General features: G+C 54.1%; 2 protein-coding genes across 2 annotated transcripts in view; one reads left to right on the top strand and one right to left on the bottom strand.

The window, feature by feature from the left end:
- The first annotated feature begins 222 nt into the window (after positions 1-222).
- On the top strand, positions 223-5,287 carry RRAS (RAS related). The gene is made up of 6 exons (XM_005589931.3): positions 223-420; positions 3,450-3,537; positions 3,654-3,756; positions 3,853-3,961; positions 4,727-4,845; positions 4,919-5,287. Exons 1-6 carry the CDS (start codon positions 268-270, stop codon positions 5,001-5,003), a joined length of 657 nt encoding a protein of 218 aa, XP_005589988.1. The 5' UTR covers positions 223-267; the 3' UTR covers positions 5,004-5,287.
- A 9,300-nt stretch (positions 5,288-14,587) lies between these two features.
- The window catches only part of PRR12 (proline rich 12), a 37,591-nt gene continuing 28,455 nt past the window's right edge, over positions 14,588-23,723 (bottom strand). The window contains exons 10-14 of the mRNA XM_045380003.2: positions 20,241-20,366; positions 19,152-19,249; positions 16,029-16,175; positions 15,820-15,915; positions 14,588-15,566 (exon numbers count right to left, since the gene is read on the bottom strand). Coding sequence (XP_045235938.2) covers positions 15,420-15,566; positions 15,820-15,915; positions 16,029-16,175; positions 19,152-19,249; positions 20,241-20,366 — 614 coding nt within the window. The 3' untranslated portion in view covers positions 14,588-15,419. The remainder of the gene's footprint in view (positions 15,567-15,819; positions 15,916-16,028; positions 16,176-19,151; positions 19,250-20,240; positions 20,367-23,723) is intronic.

Here is a 23,723-nt window from a genome sequence, read left to right as displayed (position 1 = left end):
GGCGCCGCTCAGGGCGAGCACAGGTCTCTCATTAGCATAGCCCCGCCTCATTCGGAATTCCCCGTCGCAGCGAACCCCGTTCCCTTTCCCTTATTAACATAGCTCCTCCCTTTCTTTGGCCCGTCCCCCTCCTTAAGTGTGCCGAGACGCGAGCCTTCCTCGCCAGAGCTCATGATTATGCAGTAACCTCATTAGCGTAGCCCGCCCCCCCGGGTCCCGCCCGGCTCCCCCGCAGGCGGTAGCGAAGGCAGCAGCAGCGGTGGCGACATGAGCAGCGGGGCGGCGTCCGGGACAGGGCGGGGGCGGCCCCGGGGCGGGGGACCTGGGCCCGGGGACCCCCCGCCCAGCGAGACACACAAGCTGGTGGTCGTGGGCGGCGGCGGCGTGGGCAAGAGCGCGCTGACCATCCAGTTCATCCAGGTAGTGGGCCCTCACCCGGGAGGGTGTCCCCGGGACCCAGAACTGAGCCCTTGGGGGGACCCCCGAGACCCCTTTTCCCCCTTGACCCGTCACTGAGACCCTCCTATAAGGCCCTCTAATCTTAAAAGATCCCCACAGATTGTAACCTAAACTCTTGGAGAGCCTCCATCCCCTGCACGGGGGAGCCTTCCCTCTGCACTCGCATCCTGAGACCCACCATTCCCTCCCCCAGTGCCCCAGACCCCGCTTACCTGCTGACCTGGCTTTGAGCACCTCCTGGGAGCATGCTAAATATAGAACACTCACCCCATTCGGACCCTAAGCACTCCCAGGCCCCCCCACCACGCCCTCAGTGCCAACTTCCACCACCCTGAGCCCTATCTCCCCCAAATCCCAGTCCCCAACTTCCGCTCTAAGCCATTGAGAACCTTCCTGGGAGAACGCCAGTGCCCAACACCTTTGAGATTCCCCCACATTCGATTTTTTTTTTTTTTTTTTTTTTTGAGACGGAGTCTCGCTCTGTCCCCCAGGCTGGAGTTCACGATCTTGGCTCACTACAACCTCTGCCTCCTGGGTTCAAGCAATTCTCCTGCCTCAGCCTCCCGAGTAGCTGCAACTACAGGCGTGTGCCACCACGCCTGGCTAATTTTTGTATTTTTTAGTGGGTTTCACCACATTAGCCAGACTGGTCTCGAACTCCTGACCTCGTGATCGGCCTGCCTTGACCTCCCAAAGTGCTGGGATTACTGGCGTGAGCTACCTTGCCTGTCCCCACGTTCGATTCTTAGCCCCTTCCATGACTGCCCCCAGAATCTAGAAATTCTACACAGACCCTGGCCCTGAGACTCTTCTGGGACTACCCAGCCCTAAGACAGTCCTGCTCTCCAACCCAAGATTTAAAAAGAGATCCTGCCCCTTGGCCATTCCAGAAATCTCCCAAGACCCCAAGTCCTGACAATCCCCCATTCCTCAAGACCCAAACCCCCACTCCCCCACCCCGCCCCCAAGGAAAACCAGCCCCTCCTCCATCCCGTGCTTTCTCCACTGCAACTCCCTGAGCCCCTCTCAGAAACCCTGGATAGCTCTCAAATAATCTCCAAGGAAGAAGCCCCCAGATTCTTGGCACCCCCAGAAAGACCTACTCCTTGGGAGTCTCTCTGACAATGAACCCAGTGTTTCTAAGACTGTATATACTATAACCCCCTGCGCCACCTCGGGGCTGGCCCCCAGTTCTCAGCCCTGAGCTTCTCACGCTGTGCTCTGAGGTCACGCCCCTAACTACCCCCAGAGCCACAATCCCTCCCAGGGCCTGGTCCTTATAGCCTCCCTCCAGGACAAGCCCTCACCAAGCACCCCTCTAACTGAAAGATGGAGTATTCAGACCCCTAGCCTCCAAATCACCCCTTCTTTCCTGAAACTCCACCCCTACCCAGGAAACCTCCTCCCCATTCCTGAGGGAGGTCCTCCCTGCTTCAAAGAAATCCTAGAGAAGTGCCTCCGCCTGAGATGCTACTGCACAGGCCCTGGGGCCCCAGGACACCTCCAACCCACCCCCACCAAAAGACCCCAGCAAGGGCCTGGGAGGGAGCCCTTCTTGTGTAGAGAAAGGCCCCAGCCCTGGGCCCCTTGCACCCAGAGGCAGTCCCAGAGCTGGCCTAAGGCCTGGCTGGCAGCGGGCAGGACCCAGGCAGGAAGGGAGGGGCCGGGGCCCGAGGGTGGGGCAGCCTCTCCGCAGCCGGATTGGAACCGGGACCTTCCCCTGGGAGGAGACGCTGGAGGCCGCCTGAGCAGGAGGAGGGGACGGGGGAGAAGGAAGAAGGGAGGGAGGAGGCAGAAGAGGAGGGAGAGATGTAAACAGGCAGTCTGGACAATAACGCCTCCGATAACCGATACATTCAATATTTAACAGGGATTTGCTCTGAATCTCGCCGGTGCTGGATGAAGTGTAGTGCTGTTCTTAGCCTCCTTTTTCAAATGAAGAAACTGAGGAACTGAGGCTCAGAGAGGGGAAGTGATTTGTTCAGTGTCACACAGCTAGGATGTAATCATGATGTGGGATATGTACCTTACACCAGAAAGGACCAGGAGTGACTCAGAAGACTGGTGGGAGGCAGGGAAAGGGGGGCAGGGGAGCAGCTACCCAAAAAGAAGGAGACAGAGACCCAGAGAGAGGGAAATAGAGACTCAGAGAGACACAGGGGACACAGACCCAGAGAAAAGGGGGCAGAGACCCAGCAACAGGGACAGACATTTAGAGAGAAAGAAGGACAGGGCGGGGTGCGGTGGCTCACGCCAGTAATCCCAGCATTTTGGGAGGCCCAGGAGGGCGGATCCCCTGAGGTCAGGAGTTCAAGACCAGCCTGACCAACACATCTCTACTAAAACTACAAAATGAGCCGGGCATGATGGCGCATGCCTGTAATCCCAGCTACTTGGCAGGCTGAGGCAGAGAATCGCTTGAACCCGGGAGGTGGAGGTTGCAGTGAGCCGAGATTGTGCCATTGCACTCCAGCCTGGGCTACAAGAGCGAAACTGTCTCCAAAAAAAAAAAAAAAAAAAGGCAGGGTGCAGTCGCTCACGCCTGTAATCCCAGCACTTTGGGAGGCCGAGGCGGGTGGATCACAAGGTCAGCAGATCGAGACCATCCTGGCTACCACAGTGAAACCCCATGTCTACTCAAAAATAGAAAAAATTAGCCAGGCGTGGTGGCAGGTGCCTGTAGTCCCAGCTACTCGGGAGGCTGAGGAAGAAGAATGGCGTGAACCCGGGAGGCGGAGCTTGCAGTGAGCCCAGATCGCGCCACTGCACTCCAGCCTGGGCGACAGAGCGAGACTCCGTCGAAAAAAAAAGAAAAAAAAAGACTCAGAGAGACAGAGGGAACACAGGCCCAGAGAAAGGGGGCAGAGACCCAGCAATGGGGACAGACATTTAGAGAGACAGGGACAGAGACTGAGAGAGGCATCCCAGGGGCAGGGCTTCGTCCTGTCTGCCGGGGCACTGCAATAACTATCCTCTCCCCATCCTGCCAGTCCTACTTCGTGTCTGACTACGACCCCACTATTGAGGACTCCTACACGAAGATCTGCAGTGTGGATGGGATCCCGGCCCGGCTGGACAGTGAGGGCGGCGGGGATGGATAATGGATGGGGGTGGTGTCAGCGGGGGCTGAGGGCTCTTGGGGGTGACTGGGGGGAGCCTGGTCCCCACAATGGCCCCTCTCCCTGTCTCTGCAGTCCTGGACACTGCGGGCCAGGAGGAGTTCGGGGCCATGAGAGAGCAGTACATGCGTGCCGGCCACGGCTTCCTGCTGGTGTTTGCCATTAACGACCGGCAGAGGTGACAGGGGTTGCCGGTGGTGGAGCAGTGGGTGGGTGTGGGGAGGACCTGGGCTCTGCAGCTGGCTGGATCTCATGCCTCTGGCTTCACTCGCAGTTTCAACGAGGTGGGCAAGCTCTTCACGCAGATTCTCCGGGTCAAGGACCGCGATGACTTCCCCGTCGTGTTGGTCGGGAACAAGGCGGATCTGGAGGCACAGCGCCAGGTTCGGGACACCCCTCTTTGTGGGGACCCCATCTCAGCCTGGGAGGCTCTTTTCAGCACACCTGTCCCCCGTCAGCATCCTCCTCTGTTCCTGCAGTCCTGCGACTGCCGCTGTCACACAGCTCACCTAGATGGGTTACCCCCAAACCGGACCTTCGGGGTCCCGAGCATGACCGAGCAGAGGGCCTAGCACGCAGGTGTCCTCAGGAGAGGCTGCAGGATGGAACAAAGGACATTCACCCCCATCCGCCAGCTCTCTTTGCCCCTTCCTCGCATTCCTCCCTTCCAGCCAACCTCCCACCAGCCCCAGCACGTCCCCTGCTCATGGCCGGCCCCCTCCATGGCTCCCCAGTTCCTCTCCAGGTGCCAGATGCCCCGCACAGTTGCGCCCCTCCTTTCCCTGCTCCCAACACTTCCCCCACAACGATTTCCACACAGAACTCATCCATTTGGCGAAGGTTTTGGGGATTTCCAGCCTCTGGGGCTCTGCTGGCCTCTGCCGGGAACACCCTGACTTCCCGGCCTGCCCACTCCTGGTTATCGAAGGCACAGCAGGGCAAGTGTCCACGAAGCCCGCCCCCATCCCTCACTTAGAGGACACCAAGCCCCTGCGGCATCGCCCTCCATAATCTCTCAGGAACTCTTCCTCTTTGAGTTCTCACAGTGGGTCACCTCTCCTAGAGCATCCAGCCTGCCTGTCTGTCTCTCCAGCTGCGGTCACCCTGAGTGCAGGGACCTGACTCCTCCGTGTCCCCTGCACCCCCAGGTCCCCCGATCAGAAGCATCTGCCTTCGGCGCCTCCCACCACGTGGCCTACTTTGAGGCCTCGGCCAAACTGCGTCTCAACGTGGACGAGGCTTTTGAGCAGCTGGTGCGGGCTGTCCGGTGAGCCGAGTCCCCTTCCCGTCGTCCTTGTCCCCAGCACTTCCACTCCAACCTCACTGGCCTTTTCCCACAGGAAATACCAGGAACAAGAGCTCCCACCCAGCCCTTCCAGTGCCCCCAGGAAGAAGGGCGGGGGCTGCCCCTGCGTCCTCCTGTAGCCCAGGCAAGAGAGAAGCAACCAGCACAAGCTCTCGGGACCAGCTGCCTTCACACCTTGCTGTGTGACCTGAGGCCCTCACTGAGCCTCAGTTTCCTCATCTGGGTCTCCCAGGACACATCACATGCCCACCCTTACTTCCTGGCCTCTTCTGGGCTACTGCCACTGTGTGCCTTCCGCCAACACCTCCTGTCCCCACCTAAGCCTGGTGGGGGCGAGGGGCTCCGGGTCACTGCTGTATATAACTCCCATCCCCCAGAATAATAAACGTCACTGCCAACGTCAGGAGGTGCTTTCTAAAGAGGTAATGAGGGTTGGGCACTGTGGCTCACTCCTGTAATCGCAGCACTTTGGGAGGCCGATGCGGGAGGATCGCTTGAGTCCAGGACTTTTCAACCAGCCTGGGCAGCATAGGGAGACCATCTCTTAAAAAAAAAAACGGTGGGGGAATGAACTCTGGGAAGGTGAATGAATTCAGGGCACACATGTTCTAAAGCCTCCCTCCACCTAGAAGCCTCAGATCTAGAACCTATTGCTTGGGGAGGAGCAGAAGAATTTAAAAAGCAGAACCAAGTGCCTGGACCCCCACTTTCCCTTCAACAGGACAATTCTACCCTTTTCTGTTTGTTTTTGTTTTTGTTTTTTTCTAGCCTGTGGCCAGGCTAGAGTGCAGTGGCGCAATCTCAGCTCACTGCAACCTCCGCCTCCTGGGTTCAAACGATTCTCCTGCTTCAGCCTCCTGAGTAGCTGGGACTACAGGTGCATGCCATCACTCCCAGCTAAATTTTTTTGTATTTTTAGTAGAGGTGGGGTTTTACCGTGTTAGCCAGGATGGTCTCAATCTCTTGACCTGATGAGTATTTTCTTGGGATAAAGTTTGAACATCTGTTGAAGGAATTTTTTTTCCTAGAAAGTTACAGAATGTGCTCTTCAATATGGTAGGCCGAAGCTACATGTGGCTGTCTAAATTAAAATTAAATAAAATTTGGCTGGTTGCAGTGGGTTATGCCTGCAATCTCAGCATTTTGGAAGGCTGAGGAGGGCGAACTCTCGGGAGTTCGAGACCAGCCTGGGCAACAAAATGAGACCCCTATCTCTACCAAAAATACAAAAATTAGCTGGGCGTGGTGGCACGTGCCTGTAGTCCCAGCTACTCAGGAGGCTGAGGTAGGAGGATCGCTTGAGCCTGGGAGACAAAAATTGCAGTGAGCCAAGGTGACGCCACTGCACTCCAGCCTGGGCGACAGAAAGGCTGTCTCAAAAAAACAAAAAATACGGCCAGGTGCGGTGGCACACGCCTGTAATCCCAGCACTTTGGGAAGTCGAGACGGACGGATCACAAGGTCAGGAGATCGAGACCATCTTGTCTAACAAGGTGAAACCCCAACTCTACTAAAAATACAAAAAATTAGCTGGTGATGGCAGCGTGCGCCTACAGTCCCAGCTGTGGCATGAACCTGGGAGGCGGAGCTTACAGCGAGCCCAGATCAGGCCACTGCACTCCAGCCTGGGCGACAGAGCGAGACTCTGTCTCAAAATAAATAAATAAATAAATAAATAAATAAATAAATAAAAATAAAAAAATAAAAGCCGGGCACGGTGGCTCACACCTGTAACCTCAGCACGTTGGGAGGCCGAGGCGGGCGGATCACCTGAGGTTGGGAGTTCAAGCCCAACCTGACCAACATGGCGAAAACCCGTCTCTACTAAAAATACAAAACAGCTGGGCACGGTGGTGGGTGCCTGTAATCCCAGCTACTCAGGATGCCGAGACATGAGAATAGCTTGAACCCGGGAGGCAGAGGTTGCAGTGAGCCGAGATTGTGCCATTGCACTCTAGCCTGGGCAACAGAGCAAAACTCTGTCTCAAAAAAAAAAAATATATATATATATATATATATATATATATTTTAATAAAACTTAATTCCTTAGTCAAATCAACATTTCAAGACCTCAGTTGTCACACATGGCTAGTGGCTTTTTTTTTTTTTTTTGAGACAGAGGCTCACTCGGTTACCCAGACTGGAGTGCAGTGGCAGGATTTCCACTCACTGCAACCTCTGTTTCCTGGGCTCAAGCGATTCTCCTGCCTCAGCCTCCTGAGTATCTGGGACTACAGGTGCGTGCCACCATGTCCGGATAATTTTTGTGTTTTTGGTAGAGACAGGGTTTCACCACATTGGCCAGACTAGTCTGGAACTCCTGGCCTCAAGTGATCTGCCTGCCTTGGCCTCCCAAAGTGCTGGGATTACAGGCGTCAGCCACCGCGCCCAGCCTCTAGTGGCTATCTTAATAGATAGGGCAAATAGACAACATTCCTATCATTGCTGAGTGGGCTATTGCATAGTGCTTTCTAGAACGTTCCAATAGAACGTTCTAGGACATTGGAAACAGGCAGCAACTCAGCTGGGTGTGGTAGCTCAAGCTTGTAAGCCCAGTATTTTGGGAGACCGAAGCGGGTGGATCACTTGAGGCCAGGAGTTTGAGACCAGCCTGGGCAAGAGCTACGCCCTGTCTACAAAAATAAAAAGAGACAGGAAGCAACTGCTACAAACCCTGCCTGTCCCATTCTCACCTTCAATGTATATCGAGAAGGGACAGGTGGGTGGAATGGTGTCCAAGCAGCTGTCTGGCAAGTCCTCAGTTCCAGAAAGTTCCCAGTGGCACTGACATCTGAATCTAAACACTAAATCCAATTTGGGGTCAATGTGGACACCCCCCATCCAACCCCCCTATTCTATCCTGGGAGGAGCAGAAGTGTCGGGTGTCTTAAGGCCACAGTGGGTAAGTGGATGACACACTTCAGTCTGGAAGCCCAAAGCCCATCTGTGTCCTAGGAACATTTTTTTTTTTTTTTTTAGATGGAGTCTCGCTCTGTCGCCCAGGCTGGAGTGCAGTGGCCCAATCTCAGCTTACTGCAAGCTCCACCTCCCAGGTTCATGCCATTCTCCTGCCTCAGCCTCCCGAGTAGCTGGGACTACAGGCGCCCACCACCACACCCGGCTAATTTTCTGTATTTTGTTTGGTAGAGACAGGGTTTCACTGTGTTAGCCAGGATGGTCTCGATCTCCTGACCTCGTGATCCACCCGCCTCAGCCTCCCAAGGAGCCCTTCGTTTTTTACATTTTATGTATTTATTTGAGACAGGGTGTTGCCCTGGCTGGAGTGCAGTTGCATGATCACAACTCTGCAGCCTCAACCTCCTGGGTTCAAGTGATCCTCCTGCCTCGGCCTCCCAAGTAGCTGGGACTACGAGCGCACACCTGGCTACTTTTTCATTTTGTTTTGGAGATGGGGGTCTTGCGGCGTTGCCCACACTGGTCTTGAACTCCCTTTAAGCAATCCTCCTGCCTCGGCCTCCCAAAGCTCTGGGATTACAGGCATGAGCCACCGTGCCCAGCCTGGGAACACTTAAGACTCTCCCCCGCCGGGCGCGGTGGCTCAAGCCTGTAATCCCAGCATTTTGGGAGGCCAAGACGGGAGGATCACGAGGTCAGGAGATCGAGACCATCCTGGCTAACTTGGTGAAACTCCGTCTCTACTAAAAAATACAAAAAACTAGCCGGGCGAGGTGGCAGGCGCCTGTAGTCCCAGCTACTCGGGTGGCTGAGGCAGGAGAATGGCGTGAACCCAGGAGGCGGAGTTTGCAGTGAGCTGAGATCCGGCCACTGCACTCCAGGCTGGGCGACAGAGTGAGACTCCGCCTCAAAAAAAAAAAAGGTTCTCCCCCATCCCACCTAAGCTCTAGTGGGGGTGAGGGGCAGTCCTGTGCACTATTTGCTACCCTAGAAGGCTGAAGTTAACTGGAGACTACCGTCCACTCACCTCCCAAGCCTGTGTGACCGGCCATCTTTAAAGCCCTACCCAACACGCCAGGCTAAAACCCTCAACCGAGATGTCCCCATGCCCTGAACTTGAGGCTCCACCTGTCAGCAGTCAACCATCTGCTTCCTGTGCCCCGGGTCCTGATCCCTGAAGGTTCTACTCGCACCCATCCTGGAACCTGCTTCCTAGTCCTAGGGTGGAGTATGGCCTTTGCAAGGCCAGGCTGCCTGAATTCAAATCCAGCTCTGCCACTTCAGTCTCATCGGTAAAATGGGGGCAAATACAAAACCACTTCACAGGGTGAGCGCGAGGCTAAAGGAGACGATTGCAGAGGAGGAATGAGCCTGGCGCATACTAAGTGCTCACCATCAATGACTGGCCGACACTTCTCCATTCTGCCCCAGAACCATGAATGTCCCTCTGTATCCCGGATTAAAACACTGATTAGCGGGCTGAGCACAGTGGCTCACGCCTGTAATCCCAGCACTTTGGGAGGGTAAGGCGGGCGAATCACCTAAGGACAGGAATTCAAGACCAGCCTGGCCAACATGGTGAAACCCCCATCTCTACTAAAAATACAAAAATTAGCCGGGTGTGGTAGTGGGCGTCTGTAATCCCAGCTACTTGGGAGGCTGAGGCAGGAGAATCGCTTGAACCCGGGAGGCGGAGGTTGCAGTGAGCCGAGAGTGTGCCATTGCACTCCAGCCTGGGCAACAAGAGCGATACTGTCTCTAAAAAAAAAAAAACAAAACAAAACACTGATTAGCTAATATCCCTTTCTGGGTTCTATTATTACAGAACCTTTGGCCTGTTCTCAACCTTCTTCCCTGGGAAAAAGTACGGCTCGGATGTACTATGTCACTTGTTGGCTCTCTTTCCTGCTAGGACCTCTGCACACCAGGGGTCCACCCCTGCTGGATGGGGAGTGGTGGGGCAAGAGGGTGGGCAATGTTTCAATCAGTTTCCAAACAAGCTCTGACACTTCCACCTAAGCCCCAGCTGCGGATACTGCACCCCCAACAGGAAGGAGTCCTGTGCCAACATCTCTCTTCCCAGATCTCACCATCCACATGATCCCTGCAGAGGATCAGAGTCTTTCCTACACCGCCCAATGGGGCCAACTTCTTGGCTGGGGCACCCTGCTTCTAGCAGGACCGAGATGCACTTTAAGAATGTGACAAAAGTTACCGCTTGCCCCCAAATGCTCCACACAACTGGCAGACCATTTTGGAAGGTTTACAGCCACCAGTGTCCCAAAGATCAACAGACAACATCGAAAAGACTGGCATCTCCCTAGACACTGTTAGTGCCAGAAATTATGTATTCGGTTCCTCCCCTCCCCTGTGCTCTGGCAGACCCTAGCAACGATTCTAAAGCTTTCCAGGTTTTGATGTCCCCATCTTTTTTTTTTTTTTCCCCCGAGGCGGAGTCTCATTCTGCCACTCAGGCTGGAGTGCAGTGGCATGATCTTGGCTCACTGCAACCTCCGTCTCCCAGACTCAAGCAATTCTTCTGCCTCAGCCTCCCAAGTAGCTGGGATTACAGGCGCCTGCCAGCATGCCCGACCAATTTTTTTTTTTTTTTGAGATGGAGTTTCACTGGTCGCCCAGGCTGAAGTGCAATGGCGTGATCTCGGCTCACCGCAACCTCTGCCTCCCGGGCTCAAGCGATTCAGCCTCCCGAGTAGCTGGGATTACAGGTATGCACCACCACCCCGGCTGATTTTGTATTTTTAGTAGAGACAGGGCTTCTCCATGATGGTCAGGCTGGTCTTGAACTCCCGACATCAGGTGATCTGCCCGCCTCAGCCTCCCAAAGTGCTGGGATTATAGGCGTGAGCCACAGCACCTGGCCATGCCCGACAAATTTTTGTATTTTCAGTAGAGGCAGGGTTTCAGCACGCTGGCCAGGCTGGTCTCGAACTCCTGACCTCAGGTAATCCACCCGCCCTGGCCTCCCAAGGTGCTGGGATTACAGGCATGAGCCACCATGCGTGGCCAATATCTCCATCTTTATCTTTCTGTCTCTCTCCTCCTTTTCTGTCATGTCATGGACCTCTGTTAAGCTTCTCTAGATCTCCTGCTACAGGTCACAGGAGCTGCAGGCCAGGTGATCCAAACTGGTTGTCTTCCTTCATTTTGACAAAAGCCCGTTTAACAGATGGCAAAGGTGAAGATGGGGTCTGTTACCCAACCTGCCCGGTTAGTGCTGCAGCTGGGATTCTAATTTGGGCAGCTGGATACCAAAGGCCAACCACAAGGTGATTCTGTCCCTAAAGGGACGATTCCTGACCTCACTGTCCATGCTCACAACACTCTACTCCAGGCCGAGCATGGTGGCTCATACCTCTAATCAATCCCAGCACTTTGGGAGGCCGAGGCGGGCGGATCACCTGAGATCAGGAGTTAGGGACCATCCTGGCCAACATGGTAAAAACCCGTCTTTACTAAACATACAAAAATTAAATGGGCATGGTGGCACGTGCCTTTAATTCCAGCTGCTCGGGAAGCTGAGGTAGAAGAATGGCTTGAACCCAGGAGGCAGAGGTTGCAATGAGTCGAGATCATGCCACTGCACTCAAGCTTGGGTAACAAAGCGAGACTCTGTCTCAAAAACAAAAAAAAAAAAAAAAAAAGAACACTCCACCCACTTTCCATCCTGGAACTCTGACCTGGGACAATGCCAATCCTTTGGCCTCAATTTTAACTTTTTTTTTTTTTTTTGTAGACATGAGGGTCTCACCATGTTGCCCAGGCTGGACTCAAGCAATCCTCCTGCCCTGGCCTCCCAGAGTGCTGAGATTATAGGCATGAGCCACTTTCACCTGGCATTTGCCCTCAGTTTGACAGCCTCGTCCAGGACCTTGAGTGTGTGGCTTCCCATCAAAGGCTGCACCCCTACAGGCCACAGTTCAAGCACAGTAATGGTTTGTACTCAGTCCTCTTAACTCAATGATTCTAGAAAGTTCATGATCCTTTTTTAAATTTTTTAAGACGGAGTCTCACTCTGTTGCCCAGGCTGGAGTGTGGTGGAGCGATCTGGGCTCACTGCAACCTCAGTCTCCCAAGCGAATCTCCTGCTCAGCCTTCTGAGTAGCAGGCGCAAGCCACCACGCCCGGCTAATTTTTGTAATTTTAAGAGAGATAGGGTTTGCCGGGTGCAGCGGCTCATGCCTATAATCCCAGCACTTTGGGAGGTTGAGATGGGCAGATCACGAGGTCAGGAGTTCAAGATCAGCCTGACTAACATGGTGAAACCCCGTCTCTACTAAAAATACAAAAACTAGTCAGGAGTGGTGACATGCACCTGTTATCCCAGCTACTCAGGACGCTGAGGCAGGAGAATCGCTTGAACTTGGGAGTTGGAGGTTGCAGTGAGCCAAGATAGCACCATTGCACTCCAGCCTGGGAGACAGAGCAAGACTCTGCCTCAAAAAAAAAAAAAAAAGGAGAGAGAGTTTTTACCATGCTAGTCTCAACCTCCTGACCTCAGGTGACCAGCTCATCTCCACCTCCCAAAGTGCTGGGATTACAACCGTGAGCCACCACGCCTGGCCTCAAGGTCTATTGTTGACTTGCCCATTATGGTTCTCAAATGCTACTATCCATCCTCTAGTCTGAAACCAGGGCTCTAAAATCTGTAACATGTGGCCAGGAGCGGTGGCTCTTGCCCATAATTCCAGCACTTTGGGAGGCCAAGGCAGGCGGATCATGAGGTCAGATCGAGACCATCCTGGCTAACATGGTGAAACCCCGTCTCTACTAAAAATACAAAAAAAAAAAAAAATTAATTAGCCGGAGTGGTGGCGGGTCCTGTAGTCCCAGCTACTTGGGAGGCTGAGGCAGGAGAATGGCGTGAACCCGGGAGGCGGAGCTTGCAGTGAGCCAAGATCACACCACTGCACTCCAGCCTGGGTGACAGAGACTCTGCCCAAAAAAAAAAAAAAAAAACAAACTGTAACGTGATGGTCTAGAGTCCAAATTTGTCCAACCCACCTTATTTTGTTGTTCTGTTTCAGGCTTTTAGTAGCCTGAAGCCATGGTTTTTAATTTGTTTCTAATAATAAACAAAAAAGAGGGATGAGGAAGGGGCTTTACTGGTCCAATCAGACACAAAGAACCCACGACTATATTCTCTCCTTGGACACCCCTTGAACGATACTCAAGGTTCTAGAACGATGAGGGTTCTTCCTCAATCTCACCTAAAAGGGCATCTGGAATGCTGATGTTCCACCCTCAAATCTCACACTGGGTCCCTACCCACGGACTAAGCCAGGGTTCTGGAACACTTGTGGTCCCTCCACCTAGGCTCTAGAATGACAACAGCCTGTTCACTGCTTCATAGGCTGGGTTCTAAAATATTGCCAGGTGACCTCCACATTTTTCATTTTTTGAGATGGAGTCTAGCTCTGTCACCAGGGCTGGAGTGGCCCAATGGCAAGATCTCAACTCACTGTAACCTCCGCCTCCTGGTTTTAAGCAATTCTCCTGCCTCAGCCTCCCAAATAGCTGGGATTATAGGCACATGCCACCACGTCCAGCTGATTTTTGTATTTTTAGTACAGACGGGGTTTCACGACGTTGGCCAGGCTGGTCTCGAACTCCTGACCTCAAGTCATCCACCCACCCCGGCCCCCCGCAAGTGCTAGGATTACAGCCGTAAGCCACCGTGCCCAGCCAACCTGTACATTTTTAACCTTCTTATTCTAGAACACGGTTCTTCAAACTTGAATGTGCTTGAGAATCCTCTTGGCATTTTACTAAAAAGTGGGTTCTGATCAAGTAGATCGGAGCAACAGCCTGAGATTCTCCATCTTTTCCTTTAAGGGTGGGAGGAGGGGAAACAGTCCTATTCGACCTGCCCTCTCCTTGTCTGCTGCCCGTGCGGATTCTACATTTCTACAAGCTCTTGGGGAACTCCGAGAGTGCTGTACCATGGACCGCTCACTTGGATTCAATACAGGACTTGAGGCCAGGTGCGGTGGCTCACACCTGTAATCTCTTTGAGAGGCTGAGGTTGGTGCATCACTTGAGGTCAGGAGTTCGAGACGAGCCTGGCCAACATGATGAAACCCCCGTTATCTACTAAAAATACAAAAGTTAGCCGGATGTAGTGGTAGGCCCCTGTAATCCCAGCTACTTGGGAGGCTGAGGCAGGAGAATCGCTTGAACTGGGGAGGTTGAGGTTGCATGAGCCAAGACTGAACCACTGCACTCCAGCCTGGGCAACAGAGGGAGACTCCGTCTCCAAAAAAAAAAAAAAAAAAAAAACGCACAGGGTTTGAGCTGGGTGTGGTGGCATGCACCTGTAATGCCAGCTACTTGAGACTGGGGCAGGAGGATCCTTTAAGCCCAGAAGTTCAAGGCCAGCCTGGGTAACATAAGGAACACAGAGCCAGGCACAGTGGCTCTTGCCTATACTCCCGTCACTTTGGGAGGCTGAGGCAGGAGGATCGCTTGAGCCAGGGAGTTGGAGGCTGCAGTGAGCTATGATCACACCACTGCACTCCAGCCTAGGTGACAGAGCGAAATCCTGTCTTTAGCTAAAAAACAAAAGAAACCCTCCAATGATAAGTATGTGTTGTCTGAAGTCATTAAATTTCAGGGTGGGATACTTTGCTGCGTGGGGACACAGAACATATGCCAGCCTCAGGCCTCCCACTGCCCAGGGCTCTAGGAAAGTCCTGTTCCAGACCCTCTGCCCCTGCCACCACTGCCACCCACCCCAGCGCCGCAGGACAGAGGCACTCCAGCCTGCCGGTAAAGTGTTTGCCGTTGGGTTTTCGTTTGGCTGGTTGTGTGTACACAGTGTATACAAGTTGAGTTGTACAGAAGCCCAAGAAAGAGCAAGAGACAAAGGGTGGTGGGAGCAGGGGGTGGGGTGGAGGGGGCGAGAACAGGGAGGAGGGGAAAGGAGACCGATAAAAAATAGAACCACATCCAGACAACAAGGGGGGGGGGCAGCGGGTGGGGGCCAGACACAGACAAATCGCCGTAGAAAAGGAGTGGGAGGGGCAGAGAGAGGGGACCCTTCTCCCCTCTCCACCTCCCCAGCCCCCTGCCCCAGGTATGTACAATAAATAAGATTAAAAATAATTAACAAGATGCGTTTTCCCCTCCCACCCGATGCCAAATGCCCTGGGGAGGGAATGGCCTTTAGCAAAGATCTTGGCCTGCAGGGGGGACTTGGGGGGAAGGGGTCCCCCAGCTCTCTGAAGCCACCCCACCCCCCCCAGCCATACATAGACTTTTCCTATACATTATGTACAAGGTGGAGGGGGCGGGGGCTGTGGCTGTGGAGGGGGGGTCGGGGCAAGGGGAGAGGGAAACCGTTACTAAATAGACATTTATACATATATATAAATAATTTCTCTGTACACCGAACAGTGGGAGGAATGGGGAGGGAGTGGAGGGGGCTCGGGAGAGGGGGGAGTCGGACTCTGAACCCTGCCCTGGAGGGGGCAGCACAGACACACCCTGACCCATGACCCCCTTTCCCGGCGACGGAGCCCAGGGGTTAGCTCCTGAGGACACGGTTCTGTCCCAGTTCTTGGTTCATGGAGGAGGCGCCCCCGTCACAGGCTGGGGCAGGGTCACCCACAGCGGCTGTGGGCCTGTGCTTGGGCCAGCAGGTCACTGAAGGAATCAAAGAGCTGTTCCAGCCACGGCTGGTTCCGCATGCACTGCTGGACCACCTCCTCCTGGCCCAGGTCCTCGGCGCCGCCCTCGATGGCCAGGGTCTGCAGGGGTCAAACACGGCACTGGGAAGGGTGGCACAGCGGCCTCTGGGGAGGGAAGGGGCTGGGACCTGGGGAGTCAGATGTCAGTGTCCCAGGGAGACCAGGGCTGGGGGCTGCATCCTTAAGTCCAAGTTAGAAAGACCTGAACTCTTGGGTCTGCGGCAGGATGGGGCTGGGCTTGGACCCTCGGATCCCGAGAGGAGGTCACAAGGGTTGGAATCCCAGGGTGATGGGTGCTGTGGGTGGGGCTCACCTGGTCCCGGCAGCGCAGGAAGGTGTGGTATTTATAGTGGTGGAGTGAATGGTAGAGCGTATAGTATCCCGACTTTTCCAGCTCGACCTTGAACTCCTGGGTAGGAGTGGAGATGCCTCAGCCCCTCTGGCCCGGCGCTGGGCAGCCCCTCTCCTCCCTCCGCACACACTGCCACACTCCCCACTCCCAGCCCTGGCCCCAGGGCCCACCTGGGCTCTGACCACGCTCCTCTTGAGCTTGCTGAGTGTCTTGCGGTTGTACGGTTCCCCGGCGGGCCGCAGCCGCACAGCCCCCTCTTCCGGGGAGCCCTCCCCACTCTGCTCCACTTGCAGCTGTGGGAACGTGTGCAGGGCATCCTGCGGGAAGCCGATGGGTCAGCTGGACACCGCCCTGGACCCACACACCCCAAACTCAACAGCCAGGCCTCAGATCCGTGCCTCAGTTTCCCCCAGTTTGCAGATCAGCAGAGACAACTGGAGTCTTGGTCTCCTCAAAGGACAGAGGAGGCTGGGCCTGACCAGTGAAGCTTACACTGTGCTTTCTGGCCTGGCTCAAATTCTCAGTGTCACCCAAAATTCTACCCCAGAATTCCCAGCACCATCCTAACCATCTATCCCAGAATTCCCAGCCCCATCCTAACCATCTACCCCAGAATTCCCACTCCCATCCAACCATCTACCCCAGAATTCCCAGCCCCATCCTAACCATCTACCCCAGAATTCCCAGCCCCATCCTAACCATCTATGCCAGAATTCCCCCTCATATCCTAACCATCTATCCCAGAATTCCCACTCACATCCTAACCACCTACCCAGAATTCCCAGTCCCATCCTAACCATCTATCCCAGAATTCCCAGTCCCATCCTAACCATCTACCCCAGAATTCCCAGCCCCATCCTAACCATCTATCCCAGAATTCCCCCTCATATCCTAACCATCTATCCCAGAATTCCCCCTCACATCCTAACCATCTATCCCAGAATTCCCAGCCTGATCCTAACCATCTACCCCAGAATTCCCACTCCCATCCTAATCATCTACCCCAGAATTCCCACTCACATCCTAACCACCTATCCCAGAATTCCCCCTCACATCCTAACCATCTATCCCAGAATTCCCAGCCCCATCCTAACCATCTATCCCAGAATTCCCCCTCACATCCTAACCATCTATCCCAGAATTCCCAGCCCCATCCTAACCATCTACCCCAGAATTCCCACTCCCATCCTAACCACCTATCCCAGAATTCCCCCTCACATCCTAACCATCTATCCCAGAATTCCCAGTCCCATCCTAACCATCTACCCCAGAATTCCCACTCCCATCCTAACCATCTACCCCAGAATTCTCAGTCCCATCCTAACCATCTACCCCAGAATTCTTTTTTTTTTTTTTTTTTTTGAGACAAAGTCTCACTCTGTCGCCCAGGCTGGAGCGCAGTGGCGCGACCTCGGCTCACTGCAAACTCCACCTCCTGGGCTCACACCATTCTCCTGCCTCAGCCTCCCAAGTAGCTGGGACTACAGGCACCCACCACCATGCCTGGCTAATTTTTTCTATATTTTTAGTAGAGACAGGGTTTCACCATGTTAGCCAGGATGGTCTTGATCTCCTGACCTCGTGATCCGCCTGCCTTAGCCTCCCAAAGTACTGGGATTACTGGTGTGAGCCATCGCACCCGGTCATCTACCCTAGAATTCTAACTCCCGACTAATAACACATACTTCTCAGACCTACCCTAATATCCTACACCGGGATTATCCACCCTAGTGTAACATCTCACCAGAATCCTCAGTGCCAGCCTAACAATCCGTCTCAGAATTTATAGACTAGATTCATATCCTCCAGAGTTTTTATTTTTTATTTTTTTTGAGACGGAGTCTCACTCTGTCCCCCAGGCTGGAGTGCAGTGGCCGGATCTCAGCTCACTGCAAGCTCCGCCTCCCGGGTTCACACCATTCTCCTGCCTCAGCCTCCCGAGTAGCTGGGACTACAGGCGCCCACCACCTCGCCCGGCTAGTTTTTTGTATTTTTTTAGTAGAGACGGGGTTTCACCGTGTTAGCCAGGATGGTCTCGATCTCCCGACCTCGTGATCCGCCCGTCTCGGCCTCCCAAAGTGCTGGGATTACAGGCTTGAGCCACCGCGCCCGGCCCCTCCAGAGTTTTTATAACCTAATGCTACCCAGAATTTTCCAACTCACCCAGCACTCTACCCCCAAATTTTCAGAGCCAGCATAACATTCCAGCTTAGATTTCTCCGCACCAGTCTAAGAATCCATTCCAGAATTATCAGTCATTCTAACATCCCACCCATCATTCTGAGAAAACTACTATCTCTCTCAAAATTCTCAGAGTCAGACTAATATTTCCCCATATATTTTCCTTTTTGGAGACAGCCTTTGCTCTGTCGCCCAGGCTGGAGTGCAGTGGTGCCATCTCGGCTCACTGCAAGCTCCACCTCCTGGGTTCAACCAATTCTCCTGCCTCAGCCTCCCGGGAAGCTAAGACTACAGGTGCCCCCCACCACACCCAGCTAATTTTTTATTTTGAGTAGAGACAGGATTTCACCCTGTTGGCCAGGGTGGTCTCGAACTCTTGACCTCAGGCCAGCCTTGGCTTCCCAAAGTGCTAGGATCACAGGCATGAGTCACCGCGCCAGGCCTCCCTGTATATCTTCTAAGACTAACTTCCCACCAGCCATCTCAGCGCCAGCCTCACAGCCTATCCCAGAATTCTTAGTATCAGCCTAGAATTCTCAGACTCACTACAAGTCTTCCAGAATTCTCAAAGCCAGAATAACATTCGATTCCAGAAGCCTCAGTTACCCTAACACTCTATCCCGGAATTCTAAGTGCCACACTAACATCCCAACCAGAATCCTCAGAGCCAGTTTAGTTTACCATTGGATTTCAGAGCCCTGATATTCCATCCCAGAATATCCCAGAAGGGAAATCATACAGATGACTTAACACGGAAGCCTGGGATCCTAATAGCCTGCATTGGACTCACGAAGAAGCTACCAGTCCAGCGCCAGCCTTGGGTGCAGGCCTAGTCTATGTTTGGCTCCACACTTACTCTCCGCAACAACAGCCTAGCCTTTCAAAACCTCCCCTCCACCGCCCCAAGGCCCACAGCTCCTCCCCACGTGGGCTTCACAGCTGTTGAGAACCCAGAGATCTCCTGACAGTCCTGCCCTCAACTTTTCTTCCATCTGAGCCCAGAAGGACGATCTCCTTCCAAGAATCACCCTCCCCAATAGCAGCCAACATGTACATGTCTTCTCTATGTGGACCCTGGGCCCCAGACACCCCCCGCCCAGACCCCCAGGCACCTGCAGGGCTGGGCTTAGCGACAGCCGCTTCAGGACTTTCTTCTTGTGCTCATTCAGCAGGCCGTCGATCTTCCGCATGGGGGGCAGGTACAGCTCGTCTGATGGATGAGGACATGGTGTCAGGAAGGCCACAGCCCCACAAAGCACCGGGGCCAAGGTGGGGTCATGGAGTCTGGGTCCCCAAATCCCCTTCCCACTCAGAGACAAAAGTAAAGGCCCCAGTCCCCTCCTCCTTCAGACCCAGGAGTCTTGGCCCCAGCTCCCTCGCCCCTCAGAACCAGGAGTCCAGACCCCCAGCTGCTCCTCCCTCAGACCCGGGAGTCCAGGCCCCCAGCTGCTCCTCCCTCAGACCCGGGAGTCCAATCCCAGTCCCCTCCTCCCTCAGACCCGGGAGTCCAGGCCCCCAGCCCCTCCTCCCTCAGACCCAGGAGTCCAGGCCCCCAGCTGCTCCTCCCTCAGACCCAGGAGTCCGGGTCCTTAGCCCCTCCTCCCTCAGACCCAGGAGTCCAGGCCCCCGGCCCCTTCTCCCTCAGACCCAGGGAACTCCTCCCTCAGACCCAGGACTCTAGGCCCCAGCCCCTCCTCCCTCAGACCAGGTCCAGGCCTTAGCTCCTCCTCCCTCAGACCCAGGAGTCCAGACCCCCACCCCTCCTCCCTCAGACCCAGGAGTCCAGACCCCAGCCCCTCCTCCCTCAGACCCAGGAGTCCAGACCCCCAGCCCCTCCTCCCTCAGACCTAGGAGTCCAGACCCCCAGCCCCTCCTTCCTCAGACTCGGGAGTCCAGACCCCCAGCTGCTCCTCCCTCAAACCCAGGAGTCCAGACCCCCAGCCCCTCCTCCCTCAGACCTAGGAGTCCAGACCCCCAGCCCCTCCTTCCTCAGACTCGGGAGTCCAGACCCCCAGCTGCTCCTCCCTCAAACCCGGGAGTCCAGGCCCCCAGCCCCTCCTCCCTCAGACCCAGGGACTTCCTCCCTCAGACCCAGGACTCCAGGTCCCAGCCCTTCCTCTCTCAGACCAGGTCCAAGCCCTCAGCACCTGCTCCCTCAGACCGAGTCAGCCCCCACCCCTCCTCCGCAGGCCTCAGCTCACCATGCGTGTCCTCCAGGGCCTGGATCATGTCTGGGTCAAGTGCTGTGCTCACCAACATCTCCACATAGCTCCGGTACATCTCCCGCATCGCCCGGGTTTTCAGCAGACGCCCAGGTACTGCCCGCTCTGCAGAAAAGACAGGACGCAGGCTCGTTATCCCAACTTCCTCTGAGACCACCTGTGTAGCAGATGCTGTTCTCAACACTGGGGACCAGAAGAGAAATCCCTGCTTTCAGGAGGTCCAAGTCCACTAGGGAAGACTGACAGGCAAGCACCAGTGCCACGTGCTCTTGTGGCAGAACCACAGGAACTGCAAGAAGCTCAGAGAAGGCGGGGCACAGTGGCTCACACCTGTCATCCCAGCACTTTGGGAGGCTGAGGCAGACCACCTGAAGTCAGGAGTTTGATACCAGCCTGGCCAACATGGTAAAACCCTGTCTCTACTAAAAATACAAAAATTAGCCAGGCGTGGTGGCACACGCCTATAATCCCAGCTACTCAGGAGGCTGAGGCAGGAGGATGGCTTGAACCCAGGAAGTGGAGGTTGCAGTGAGTCAAGACTGTGCCATTGCACAGCCTGGGTGGCAGAGTGAACCTAGTCTCAAAAAAAAAAAAAAAGCCGGGCACTATGGCCCGTAAAGTGCTGTAGCCTCCTGTAATCCCAGCACTTTGGGAGGCCAAGGCTGGTGGATCACCTGAGGTCAGGAATTCGAGACCAGCCTGACCAACATGGAGAAATCCCATCTCTACTAAGAAATACAAAATTGGCCGGGCATGGTGGAGCATGCCTGTAGTCCCAGCTACTCGGGAAGCTGAGGCAGGAGAATCCCTTGAACCTGGGAGGCAGAGGTTGCGGTGAGCAGAGATCCCACCATTGCACTCCAGCCTGGGTAACAAGAGTAAAACTCTATCTCAAAAAAAAAAAAAAAACAAAGGGGCTGGGCATGGTGGCTCATGCCTGTAATCTCAGCCCTTTGGGAGGCCAAGGCAGGTGGATCACCTGAGGTCGGGAGTTCGAGAACAGCCTGACCAACATGGAGAAACTCCGTCTCTCCTAAAAATACAAAATTAGCTGAATGTGGTGTCAGGCGCCTGTAATCCCAGCTACTTGGGAGGCTGAGGCAGGAGAATCGCTTGAACCCGGGAGGCAGAGGTTGCGGTGAACCGAGATTGCACCATTGCACTGGAAATAAAGAGTGAGACTTTGTCTCAAAAAAAAAAAAAAAAAAAAAAAAAAGAAGCTCACAGGAGGCATCAGAGTCACCCTTGTTCAAGGTCAAACAAAGGCTGAGCCTTGAGAGAGAGCTCAGAGCAGTTAATTGTGGCTTCACTTAAGTCTAAAGCAGCAGCATTGTTGGTTTCCAAAAGAGTGCGTCCAGAGAGGTCAGATCATAAAGAGGCAAGGCTGATGGAGGAGATGGGAGCTGGGAGTGGACAGGTCAGTGCAGACCAAACCATACTGGGCCTCCAACACGAGGCAGAAAGGGCAAGGGCTTTTTCTGGTGGGTACTAGGGAAACATGGGAGAGCTGAGAGCAGGGAAGGGGTGAGTATAAGTGTAGAAAGATGCCTCCTAAAGCCAACTAGCGGACAGACTGGAGGAGTGAGGCTGAAGTCCAGGCTGATGGACCAGCTAGGAACAAATGGAGGTGGGGCAGGGCTGGAAGCAGAGGACGAGGCTGAGCTGGGCAGGTCTGGGAAAGAGTGCAGGTGATGGGGCCAGGCAGGGCTGGGAGCTGCCCAGCTGTGGGGGCGATAGGTAGAAAAGGAAAAGAGAAAGGCTGGGTACGGTGGCTCAGCCTGTGATCCCAGCACTTTGTGAGACTGAGGCGAGCGGATTGCCTGAGGTCAGGAGTTCGAGACCACCCTGGGCCAACATGGTAAAACCTCATCTCTACTAAAAACACAAAAATTAGCCGGGTGTGGTGGTGGGCACCTGTAGTCCCAGCTACTCAGGAGGCTGAGGCAGGAGAATGAACCCGGAAGGCAGAGCGTGCAGTGAGCCAAGATCACGCCACTGTACTTCAACCTGGGTAACAGTGAGACTCCGTCTCAAAAAAAAAAAAAAAAAAAAAAAAAAGAGGTGAGAATGGCTCCTGGGAAGTCTGGTCAGGTGACTGTGTAGCCAGAGGTGCGGTCCCTAAGATAGGGAAGCCAGGACAAAGAGCTTGATGGGATTTGGGGGTACTGGGGAAGGTCTGTGGGGTAGCCAAAGGCAAAAACTGGGCTTGGGCTCACTGGAAAGGGGTCATGACCCCAGCAACAAGGCAGACAGCTCCTCAACAAGAGGGAAGGAAACTGGGACCCTGGACAACCCCGAGAAAGAGCCATTCATTCATTTGTTGAGACAGAGTTTCCATCTGTCGCCCAGAGTGGAATGCAATGGTGTGATCTCGGCTCACTGCAACCTCCGCCTCCTGGGTTCACACCATTCTCCTGCCTCAGCCTCCCGAGTAGCTGGGACTACAGGCGCCTGCCACCACGCCCGGCTAATTTTTTGTGTGTGTGTCTTTTAGTAGAGACGGGGTTTCACTGTGTTAGCCAGGATGGTCTCGATCTCCTGACCTTGTGATCTGCCCACCTTGGCCTCCCAAAGTGCTGGGATTACAGGCATGAGCCACCGCACCCGGCCTTGAGTGGCTGTATTTCTAATCTCTGTTAAAAACAGAGATTAAAAACTGTGTGGCCCTGACCAAGTCCCATCACTGCTCGGTACCTCAGTTTCCTCATCTTTTATTTATTTAAGAAGCTATCCTTAGAGACAGGGTCTAATTCTGTCACCCTGGCTGGAAAGCAGTGGTATAATCATAGCTCACCATAGCCTTGAACTCATGGGCTCAAGTGATCCTTCTGCCTCAGCCTCCTGAGTAGCTGGGACAACAGGCATTCGCCACTAAGCCCAGCTAATTTTTAAAAAATTTTTTGTAGAGATGGGGGTCTCACTATGTTGCCCAGGCTCATCTCTAACTCTTGAGCTCAAGTGATCCTACCACCTCGGCCTCCCAAAGTGGAGGGATTACAGGTGTGAGCCACCACACCCGGCCCCCATCTTTAAAATGAGGATAATTCTAATAAGCTATCTCACAGGGTTTATTAGGTAAAGGTCAAGTAAGCCTGTATGCAAATGTTTAAAATGATTCCTGGCACATAGTAAGCACTTAACAAAAGTCAGCTGTTACCCTTACTGTACATATGTGAATATATATATATATTTTTGTTGTTGTTATTGTCGTCACTAACCAGACATATATTTTTTTTTTTTTGAGATGGAGTCTTGTTCTGTCTCCCAGGCTGGAGTGCAGTGGCCTGATCTCAGCTCACTGTAACCTCTGCCTCCCAGGTTCAAGTGATTCTCCTGCCTCAGCCTCCCGAGTAGCTGGGATTACGGGCATGTGCCACCGTGCCCAGCTAATTTTTGTATTTTTTAGTAAAGACGGGGTTTCACCATGTTGGCCAAGCTGGTCTTGAACTCCTGACCTCACCT

Source organism: Macaca fascicularis, chromosome 19 (genome assembly GCF_037993035.2).
Source record: "Macaca fascicularis isolate 582-1 chromosome 19, T2T-MFA8v1.1".
Taxonomy (NCBI): domain Eukaryota; kingdom Metazoa; phylum Chordata; class Mammalia; order Primates; family Cercopithecidae; genus Macaca; species Macaca fascicularis.
Note: the sequence above shows the minus strand (reverse complement) of the source record. Positions and strands in the feature narration are given on the sequence as shown.